The sequence below is a fragment of the Nicotiana tabacum genome, chromosome 3, assembly GCF_000715075.1.
Source record: "Nicotiana tabacum cultivar K326 chromosome 3, ASM71507v2, whole genome shotgun sequence".
Lineage (NCBI taxonomy): Eukaryota > Viridiplantae > Streptophyta > Magnoliopsida > Solanales > Solanaceae > Nicotiana > Nicotiana tabacum.
Window position 1 is genome coordinate 148,009,370 of NC_134082.1, and position 11,475 is coordinate 148,020,844.

Here is an 11,475-nt window from a genome sequence, read left to right on the forward strand (position 1 = left end):
CATGATTTTGATTCTTTGATCTGGCTTTACCTAGTTCCATATATATATATATATATATATATATATAATATTTTGACAATATGGAATATATTTATATTAAACTAGAGAACATTGTGCATAGCTAGGAGTGACAAACGGGCAGGTCGGGTCGGATATGGTTCGCATAAAAACCGGGTAATGAAAAGTGGATCAATTATCCGACCCGACCCATTTTTTTTAATAAGAATAAAAAGGGTTAACCGGCAGATAATATGGGTAACCATATTACTCACGACTTATTGCATATGATCACTTTTGGTAAAATTCTTAGTCGCCCTAACTTGAGGAACCCCTAATTTGAAGCTTTACAAATGTAAAAGTTAGACCAATTGGATATCCATTGGTTATCCATTTTTTAAACGGATATTATGGTTCTTATCCATATTTGATTCGTTTTTAAAAAATTCATTATCCAACCCATTTTTTAATGGATAATATGGGTGACTAACTGTATTCTTTTAACCATTTTGCCACCTCTATCCGTAGCATTACAGGACTTGTAGTATTTTCCTTCCTGTGCTACTTCTAATTCAACACATTAGCGATAGTTAGTTTTGTACCTTATTTAGTATAAATATAAAATCCATTTGTTGTGACTATACCATTACATTAACGTGTATCTCCTTCTTGTATAATGCACCACCTACGTAATATAAAAAATGTCAAAATTAGAATAAATTAGCTCTCATTATGCGAGATGTTGCCAGTGATTGTTAGAAATGACTCCTTACAAGTTACAAGGAATTTGTTTGTTAACATGATGTTGCCAGTTCGTTTTGAAAAATAACTAAGTCTTTATCTACTTGAGTATATAAAACAAATTAATTTCATATTCCAATTTCCACAATATCTCTTGGCACTTCCAATTCTATTCTTGAGTGTGTTGCAATCTGATTAGCTTGAAAAGAGTCTATTGAAAGAACAAACTTTTAAAAAGTATGTGATTCAAGTTCTAGCGAATAAGAGAAAAGAAGCATGAAGTGACTTAAATTTTAATTATCCATCACTTTCATCTATAATTACTTACCTCAACCAAATTCCTAAAAAATAGTAAAAAGTAAGCGATTCATGATTGGTAACAAACTGACAACAACTAGTTACTCAAATATTAATAAGAATGTAATAATTATTTGAATTACATATTTTATATCAAATAGAAAAAATCTTAGGGGGCTAAAGCAAGAACTTTAATGGCCTAGGGGTGGAACCGCCCTTGATAATCCACATTCCACACGCATGATTTCTTATCAATACACTTTGGCTAATCACCCTCGAACACAAACTTGCAGAATAAACAAAGAAAGTGTGGAAGCCTATTCGGCTGCAACAGATTCCACTCTCATCTTTTCAATATCCTTCAACCCAAAATGAGGCTCAGATGGGAATACAAACACCGTAGAAGCTGCAACTGAAGGTTGAAAGCCAGCTGAATATCGTACCGAGGTCAATGTAATTTTAGGAAGCTGCTGAAAACCTGAGGCAAGTGGTACAAGCTTGTAACTAACTATGTGCTCAGACTTTGGCAAAATAGAAGTTGTATCATTATGAGGCCCTGATAAAACAAAACTCTGTGAATCTGCCAACGAATATTTGACCTCCTGAAGAAACTGTGTTCTGTTGGTAACTTTAATGGAGTATGTAAATGGATTTCCAAGAATAGCATGAGGAGGACAATCTAAACTCACGATCAATGGAGGTTGCTCTACATTTACATCAGGAAGACTGTGTTTTGTTAGAACTGCAGATGCTGTGCTACAAGAACCTGATGTTTCTCCATCTCCATGATCCCTTCTCCATCTCAAACACACAATACCCATGTTTAGTTTAGGAAGATTAACCTCAGGAGTGACAGCAAAAACCTGTTTAAACTCTTCTCCTGCCACAAGCAGCACAGGTTCTACTGGGTCCTCACTCTTACTTTTCACATCACAGGTGCTAGCGTCAACTGCATCAACAGACATTGACAACAAGCGCAAAGGTACTTCTGTGCAATTCTTAGCACTAACAACTAGTATACTTGTTTCCTTCAGAGGCAGAGATGGTATTTGGTCAGAATCAGAAGCTGGCTTCGTCTTTGACAGCAGAAGTGGTTCTCTTCGAAATGGCAACATAAAGCGATGGCTCATTACAACAGCAGTCTTACCTTCAATTTGCAAGCTTTTGTGCACATGAGCTCTCTGTGAGCTAACTTCCGGACTTTGAGGAAAGTATCCCAGTGACACGTAAAGCATGATAGGTTTAGGGCGATTCCATCTAATTTCTAATTTGCAGGACCAGGAGTCCCCCTCATTCAAAAATGGGACAGAAATCAATCCAAAAGAAGGCTGGATTTTTCGAATGTTATCTGAATTAGCGAGATCTTCAGATTCTCGTCCAGATACTCCAACAAGCTCTACATGGAGATTATCTGTTGAAAAAGATTCTGCCTCCCTTGGACTAAGTAAGCCACCACCTCTTGTATCAACAAGGTTAATTTTCAGCTCACCAGAGTGGACATTGTGGCCCTTTGAGGTGATAATCACAGGAACAGTAAAGCTCTCTCCGACCAATGCCGGGCCAGAAGAATCCAACTTTAGATCCACTTGTGGGTCTGGTTCTTCAACTTGGACGGCCTTCTGACCAGAGAAAGCCAGACCAGGATCCTTCATTGGTATAGTTTGCACTATGTCTTCAAACTTCCAGAGAGGTAAGTCATTCATGGAGGCAGGACTTTCAGCTCGGCAACATATTGTAAAATGTTGGCCCCATCTAGCAGTCACATATATGCATTCCAGCTTTCCACTTTGCTCTACATCATTCAAATGTTATCTCACTTTTAGGTGCAATACAATAATATATGTTAATTAAAAACTGGGATGGATAGCAGAGTATTATATATAAAATGGATAAAATTCAGCCCCTCCTCAGTGAAATATTCAGTTTTGATCAATGGTGGTCCAGCTGGACTTTTCTCGCCTCAGAGGGTCTTAGACAAGGAGATCCCTGCTCTCCATTCTTGGTTATATTGGGAATGAAAGGAGTAAGCAAGCAGCTGGATAAAGCAGTAGACTGGCTGTGGATTAAGGTTTTCAGTGTGCAAAAGAGCTGGAGATAATGTAATAGTGTCACATTTGGTATAAGCTGCCGACAATTAAGTCTCTAATTTTCTTTGGTGCAGAAAAGTCAGAAGTGCTTTATTTGAATCTTATCTTGCTTAACTATGAGGCTATTTCAGGGCTTCTAGAAAATATGAGCAAGAGTATTATTTCATTTTTGAATCTTCTTACTTAAAAAAAAATTCCAACAGTGATGCAGCGTTCTAGAGATTGGTCATAAAAGCTAAATATGGACTAGAGATTGGTCATAAAAGCTAAATATGGACAAGAAGTTCATTGGTGAACAAAACCTTACTCATCTCAGTATGGAGTTAGTCTTTGGCAAAGCATAAGCAAATGATGGGTAGAGTTCAGCTCTAAGACCTCCTTTAAAGTGGAAAATGGAGGGTGCGTTAGCTTTTGGGGTGACAAATAGTGAGGTAATTCTCTCTTGAAAGTTACATTCCCCAATTTATTTCAGTTCGTAAAGCATCTACAAGCTACAATCATGCCGTGCAGGGAAAGCAAAGCTAGATTGGCTTGGAAGCTGCCAATTAATTCTGGGACAAGAAGATGAGGAGCATGCTACCTCAACCTAAGCACGTACTTCTAGTCACTGTGAAAGTAAGATAAAGGATGTTCCACAAGATAGATGCTTAGTTAGTTAATTATTCGGGCGGATATTCTTTCAATGGGATCAGCTGAATATATTCAGTTTGATGTGTTCTCCAATCAAACCTGAAATAGTTCAAGCTTGGAGTTGCAACAAGTGAAAAGAGTAAGTAGCCAGCTTACCAGGTTTCACGTCATATGTGAGCCGCAGCCATTTGTTTGTGCGAAGTTCCAGGGTGGAAGCTGTCTCCACCCGACGACCAGGTTGTAAACAGGATATTGCAGCTAAATGGGATCTTTGAGCATTTACAATGACAAAGTTACACTCCGACTGATTAAATTGGATTTCTAATTGATCAATCTCAACATTGAGAGGTAATTGAGATAGAAGGGATAGGGTAATCACTGTTTCTGCACCAGGCTTAACTACTTGTTCATGAAAAGCAACTGAAGCAAGAAGTACTGCTCTGAGGGGACTGACAAGATCAATCTCAAGATAAAGGGGATTATCAGCTGTTACTTTGAGGTTACTGTCTTCTTCAGTAGCTGCACTTTCTGATTCTCCTCTGATAACTGAAAACACTTCCTTGTGTATTATTTCTCTTTGAGCAAGACTAGCAGGCCCAGCTGGTCCACAGTCTCTTTGCCCAGCTGCATTAGTAGGTGCCGGCAGAGCAGCCATTTCAAGAGAGTACTCTGTGAAATCTTTCACAGAAGCAGTTTTCTTTGAGCAGTCTCTAAGGTAACCCAAGACATTCCATAACAAAGTAACCCAGCCCTCCTGTCGATAAAGACTAGCAACATTCTCAAAAACCTCTTTTGCATTACTATATTCACCTACTACAAAATATTCTCTAGCCATTTGGAAGCCACAGTAGGCAGCCATCCGAGAGGCTTTATCATTGTTGTATGCCTCAAAAGATTTTTTTAGGAGAGCAATAATTTCATAGGAGTCCCGGAATCTCTTTCCTTCAGCCAGAGCATAATGGGCATAGTCTTCATCACTAAGACTGCAAAAGTATATGGAGAGAACAGCAGGAAAATAATTAAATTGGAGGAGTGAGACAACAAAAATTCCTGAACTAAGTTACTACAAGAAAATCACCACACTCACGATTGCATAACAAATGTGTCTCCAAGCTCCAGTAGTTTTGCAAACTGACCAACATAAGCAGCAGCTATCACAGATTCAGCATTCCCATCAGTCTCAGCAGCAGTCTCAGACATAGATAGTGCAAGTTCGAGAGAGGAACTCTTTTCCTTCAAGTAATGAGCTGCTAGCTGTTTTAAGTAAAGTAGATAAACAAGCATATGAATAGAGTGGTATGGTTCTTGGCCTATAGTAATAAACCAGGTAAAGTAATATATACAAAGATATAAAAGAAGTTAGTTCTGCCACTGATGGGGCTTTATACAAGCAACATTTAAAGGTTGAAACATGGTTGCTGCCAGCTTATTTAGTGAAAGCCTGCCAAAACTGCTCCTTGAGGCCTAAAGTCGATGGATCCCATCTCCCCATTCATCGTCATCTTAGTGAGGGAGCAAGATAGATAAAACCAAGAAACTAGGAGGTTATTGTCATTAGAAATTGAAAATATTCAACTTTATTAAGTCAACTTTTGTCCAACAATGACACCATTCTAACAAGAAACTGGCGGAACCTGCATCTGATATGGGGAAAAGCAGCATGGCATAGTGGAAAGGAAGTTCCATACTGTTTGGTCCTAGTTTCTCAAATTAGGACGACTCCTGCCTGATACTCAGAGTAATGCCTGGCAAATGGCTAGGGGTGGCAAAATGGTTAAAAGAAAATAGTTAACCACCCATATTATCCATTAAAAAATGGGATAATGAACTTTTTAAAAACGGGTCAGATATGGATAAGAACCATATTATCCATTTAGAAAATGGATAACCAATGGGTAACTAATGGATAACCAATGAGTCTAATTTTTACATTTGTAAAGCCTCAAATCGGGGGTTCATCAAGTTAGAGAGACTACGAATTCTCTCAAAAGTGATCATATGCAAGAAGTCATGGAAAATATGGTTACTCATATTATCCGCTGGTTAACCCGTTTTTTTATCCGTATTAAATATGGGTTGGGTCGGATAATTTATCCGTTTTTTTCATTACCCATTTCGACCCGAATCATATCCGACCCGACCCACCCGTTTGCCACTCCTACAAATGGCATTTGTGTTCCATTAGCATTTGACACTTGACAGTGGAGGAGTTAACTAAAGGGAGAACTTCAAGATTTGAAAACTTTTCTGCAAAGGAGAAGCGCTTCAAGAAGATGATTAAAATGCAGTGGGCAGAGGATATTCTGGGGGAATCACGTTATGAGCTACAAAGAAGTTGTAGATAAAACTAGACGACAAAATGGATTAAGGATGTAATCATTATCTATCTGCATATAAAATGATAGTTTGACAGGTTGCAGTGCTCTCGCTTCTCCACTACCCAGAATTAGGGCTTAAGGTTTTTGTTGAATAAAGTAGGAAACCCAGTAAGTTGTTTGTGTCAGTAGTTAGACCAGAGTCGTGTCAAAGAAAGCATCACATTAAATAGATAAATTGACAGAATATAACAGAATCATCAATTTTTTATACTCTCGTCAAAAGCAGAGGAAATTAAGCCCCTAAACAAAAAGGAATGAAATTAAACTATTTGCTGAAGACAAAAATCACTAGTAATGTGGCTTAGGGGTTAGAGAGGTTATCGTTATCGTTACAGCAAATATCAAAAGGTAGCAGTTGGGGAAAAGAGTTGGTTAAATAGATACGACATACACAAAAACATAGAGTCGTAACTGGCCCAAAAACACAGGATAAAGAAATCCAGAGTTTAACTAGAGCCAAGAGGAAACACACTACAGAAGATGGAATTTAGTTCAAGGATGACCACTTGATCATTAGTAAACAAAAGCTACTTCATGAAAAAAATAACTAGTATTGAAAAATGGGGAATATTTTTATGTTTCTTCTAATTGGGTATTTAATGAAGGACGATATCCTGATGGCTTCTAATCATTCCCTCTAATGGGTTGGTGAGAAGAATTGCTATCTCTACTTTCATTACCTTAATTACTTAAAAATTCTTCCTGGAAAGATAAGGACTCGAGACGTCTTGTAACAAGTGTCTATATGATGGGAATCTCTCTGGAAAGATGATCACCAAGAAAGGTATCTGGGATGATTGGAAAGTAGCTTAAGGTTATTTTCATCTTCCCTCTTACATAGTTGTGAATTGAGAGCCTAATGTTAAATTTAAAAGCTAAAGGTTAATCTGTTCTCATCCGCTCTTTCCTACTTACTCTATTGATTGACATTCCAACAAAAATGTCGTTTTGACCAAAAGGAAAAGTAATCTTCAAGGTAGCGAATCCTATCTCCATATGCACCGCTCGGTAGGTGTGTGACATTATGATAAAGAAAGGTGACAAAAGGAGACGAGATAGACCCAAAATCACATGGAGGGAGCTGTATCAAAAGACTCCTTTTTTTTAAGAAGCAATTGTTATTGTCTCAAAACACTTAATCTCACAGATCAATGTAAACTTAGTTAAAATACACCTATGTTGCTCGGACTCTCCGAAAATGTGGCCGGATACGTGTCGGATCCTCCAAAAGTAGTGCATTTTTGAAGGATCCGACACGGGTGCGGCTACATTTTGGAGAGTCCGCGCAACATAGAAATACACAATGAAAGTCAAGATTCATAGACGACACTTGGGATTAAGTCTTGTGGTTACACTTATATTAGATCCCTTATTTTCGATGAGTCTTTTCGTTCTGATAGAGAATTGTATCTCTGTGTAAGGATATGTGGGAGATTGAGAAGACCACTAGTTTTGAAGACCCGCTATGAAAAGGGTCTGAAAAGAGCGGAATAGAAACACAAGATTCATATAGCCTTGTGGTTATATGAGGTTACATATACGATGAAAGTAAAGAATTCATAGACAATACTTGGGATTAAGTCTTGTGGTTACACTTATATTAGATCCCTTGTTTTCGATGAGTCTTTTTGTTCTGATTGAGAATTGTATCTCTGTGTAAGGATAAGTGGGAGATTGAGAAGACCACTAGTTTTGAAGACCCGCTATGAAAAGGGTCTGAAAAGAGCGGAATAGAAACACGAGATTCATATAGCCTACCCCAACTAGTTCGATGGAGGCATAGTTGATTGATCATTTGGTTCACTAATCAACAAGTGCACCACAATGAATGAATAGCTTGAGAGAGAACGCTTTCCAACCTGGAAGTAATAAGCTGAATGAAATTCCCACTCAGTTGCTCTATCAGTAGCATCTGAACCCAAAGGGGATACATGCTGAGCAGTGACAGAGCTCGTCTCCAGTAATTCAGCAAACACTAGAAATTGCCGACTTAACCATTCCCAGTGAAGGAAAATAACTTCTGGTGCTCCAACAAGCTTCCTGTAAGAAGCATAGTGCTGGCGGAACCAGGCAATTGCTTCTACGAGTTTTCCACCATGCAGCAACAACATACAAATCTTGAAATGCAACTGGTCTGCCACACTTTTGATCTCAATCAGCCTTTGAATAGGAGGCAATCTGGTTGATGTTGCAACCATCTGTATCATTTATAGATATCTATTTATATGAATTAAAAGATGCAAATAATGCAAAAAGTAAACAGATACAGCAGTTTAAGGCTTAACAATAATTAATCTGCTGCAACTCAGGCAAGCTGCTAAGTTTTTTCCTATTAAAGGTACTATCACTGTCATGAGCAATAGCAAAATCTTGTTCACATAGAAGTTGAAACTGGTATTTACAATTCATCCACGCTGTTATGCAACTACACTTAAAAGAAGATACCCGGGCAACTATAATGAAGCAAGAGAAAGGAAACACACTGATCTATTACAGTCAGCTATTTCCACTACATGGATGAAAGGTCATTTCCTATAACACAAGTTTGTGGTCAAGCAATATACTGCTCTTGGTAGGTGCTTTGGATTTTATTTGGATAAGATGGTTCCTTTGGATCCTTAAAGATAGCCAGACATACAAAGAAATAAAGGAACCACAATCAAGCAATAAAGTTGGTTCTAATGAAACATGAAAGCAAAGCTCTAACTACCTATAGCAGCTAGTTACTGGTGGACAAGGATAACTGTACATTTTAAAACTTCAACCAGATATATATTAACACACGGATGAGAAAGAAACTGAAATAAGCTTTCAATTAATTTTCACCAAGATGAATCTCTTGAAACTATGTTGCGCGGACTCTCCAAAATGCTGCCACACCCGTATCGGATCCTCCAAAAATACAAACTTTTGGAGGACCCGACACGCACCCGGAGACATTTTCGCAGAGTCCGAGCAACATAGATCTCTTCAACATTATTAGAACCCACTCTAATGAAACCACATCATTGCAGGCCACTGAATAGAGGGGTATTGGAAGCGCCATCATTTTTTTTATCTTCCATCTATAGCCATTTGTAAACTTGACTATACTAAAGTCATCTTCTTAAACAAAGAAAAGAAAGAGCCAAAAGAAGCTAACACTCTGCACTTTAAAGTTCTTTATAATTCATTTCTTCGTAATGCAAATGTACCTTTGAAAGTGGTCTAAAATGCAGTAAGAATTTATAAAGAAATGGCTTGAAATTCTACAGCACAAGCAGACGAACATAAATATACCTCTCGCACTGCATGATAGGCGTCCTCATATAGCCTTAATGCTTCAACCCAATCTCTACAGAATTCTGCATATACAGCAGCCTGTCACAATGTTAAGCAGAGCATAATCATGACAGAAGCAAAATCCAGATGAATAATGAAGACAACACAATAAAGGCACAGAAGGTAGCTTCTCAATAATAACATGAGAAATGATAATGAAATACTCTCATCTTTTTCTTTTTTGAGGAATAAAAGAATAATGAAATACTGCATCGTACCAACAAGTTTAGGTAAGGCGGAAATCATACTACAAGGACAACACATTAAGCACTACTAAACGTCAAAGAGAACCCTTACTTTGAAACAACATCGAATATTCAGCTCGGTAGAGTGAAAGTTTTTCTTTTCAATACGTGCTTTAATTCTTCTTCCTTCATCCTTGTAATAAGAGTTAGCCAATTCTGAGAATGTGCTTCCCAACCTGCAATAGGTATCTCAAATTACAAACACCACCAGATTCTTTAAATCAAATTTAGATATAGCATGACGAAAGAATTCCATGCCTGATCAAGGATTGTTTGAGCTCTGATTCACTTGAAACAAAGATGATAAGATACTTAGAGTCCAGTTCTGCACGCTTTCTGAGAGCAATCATACGGTCTTCACTTAGATCATCTGTCTCAAAGAAGCATCACAAGTGGGTTAAATCCCTACATTTGCGGGGAAAGGAAGAAGAACAGAAGAAAGATGTCTTAGATAAATCCGTCTCCACCAAGCAAGAAATTGCAGCCAACTTAGGTATAGTTTAATCATTCTACTTGTTCTTTACCCAAATTTCAGTGATCTCTCTGACTCAAGCACCAATGGAGAGGAAAAAAGAATTACAACCCATAACATGGAAATTCCCAATTATTAGGATTGAGTGCCACTGAATGTGATGAAGCTCGAGAGGTCAAACCATAAGTAGAGCGAGTGTCGAAATCTTTTTTTTTAAAAGGAGAACAAGTGTTATTTCCCTGTTCTTCTTTAAACTCTTCCATATGAAAACTTATGAGCTGAGAATTAGATGGTACGTAGTCCATTCATGCAAGAAAGCCATAAAGCAAATAGACAGAGCAAAGTGTTAAAGACTCACCCTTAGAATTTGATGGAGCAACAACCACGACGACCAATTTAACGTTTCTTCCTCGTAATACAGCTCTGTTCATTTAGCACATAACCTTAAGAAACTCATTTAATGAATCATACATCCATAAACTTGAGAGAAGCAATTGCAAAAAGGACAAAAGAAGCCTACTTGAGGTTTTCGAGATCGGTGCAGACCTGAAGCCACTGAGCAGGATCACCGGAGACGTGATCGGACCTAAAGAGAGCGGCAACAACTGCCGGAACCCTAGTCCGATGTTTGAGAAGCCAATCTCTCTTTAGGATTCCGGTGACAGGTTGAGGCGGAGCAGAAGTATCCTTTGAAGGCTTAGCGATAATCGAGATCTTCGAGAAATCGGGCAATGCGAGAGCATTTATAGGAGGCTGTTCGGAGTGAAGGTGAGAAGTGATTGTCGCGTGAAGCTCTGGACAACCTACCAGAGATACTAATGCCACCGGCGGAGTTCGTAGTTCTTCTGGATACTCTTCCATTGGTTTTTGTGATACTTTGATTTTGATGCCGCGGGAATGCACAGTGGTTGATAACGGTGAAGAACTACGGAAATTGCTATCGGAGCTGATTTTCTGGTTCGTTGATGAGATCTTGGGAAGAGACGGGGAGTTCTTGGACCGAGTTTGGGGACTCGGCTGGGTTTGACTCGCGTTGATTTCAGTTGGGAGTTGGGGACTTGGGAAAGATGATTTAGATGTTGGATCTTCCCTTGGGCCGGCCCATGTAAAGATAGGTCAGCCCAATAAATACTCTCATTCTCTTTTTCTTAGTTAAGGGTGTAAAAATTGCACGGGGCGACCAAATGGGCGTCTTATTTGGTCGCCCCCATTTAACTTATACCTATTTCTTTAAAAGTTTTAACTTATATTCACTTTTTAAACAATTTTAGCCCCTTTTCTCCTCCTCTTTTTCCTCCTCCGTTTTC

General features: G+C 38.4%; 1 protein-coding gene across 2 annotated transcripts; it reads right to left on the bottom strand.

The window, feature by feature from the left end:
- Nucleotides 1-1,111: 1,111 nt before the first annotated feature.
- LOC107788949 (uncharacterized) lies at nucleotides 1,112-11,213 on the bottom strand. 2 transcript variants are annotated; one of them, XM_016610699.2, is made up of 9 exons: nucleotides 10,689-11,213; nucleotides 10,527-10,591; nucleotides 9,955-10,066; nucleotides 9,749-9,872; nucleotides 9,410-9,490; nucleotides 7,990-8,328; nucleotides 4,840-5,006; nucleotides 3,909-4,735; nucleotides 1,112-2,827 (listed from the first exon to the last, which is right to left on the bottom strand). In XM_016610699.2, exons 1-9 carry the CDS (start codon nucleotides 11,027-11,029, stop codon nucleotides 1,353-1,355), a joined length of 3,531 nt encoding a protein of 1,176 aa, XP_016466185.2. In that variant the 5' UTR covers nucleotides 11,030-11,213; the 3' UTR covers nucleotides 1,112-1,352. The 2 variants fall into 2 exon arrangements, with proteins under 2 accessions (XP_016466185.2, XP_016466191.2); XM_016610705.2 differs by having other exon boundaries at nucleotides 9,410-9,474; nucleotides 10,689-11,091.
- Between the last annotated feature and the right edge of the window lie 262 nt (nucleotides 11,214-11,475).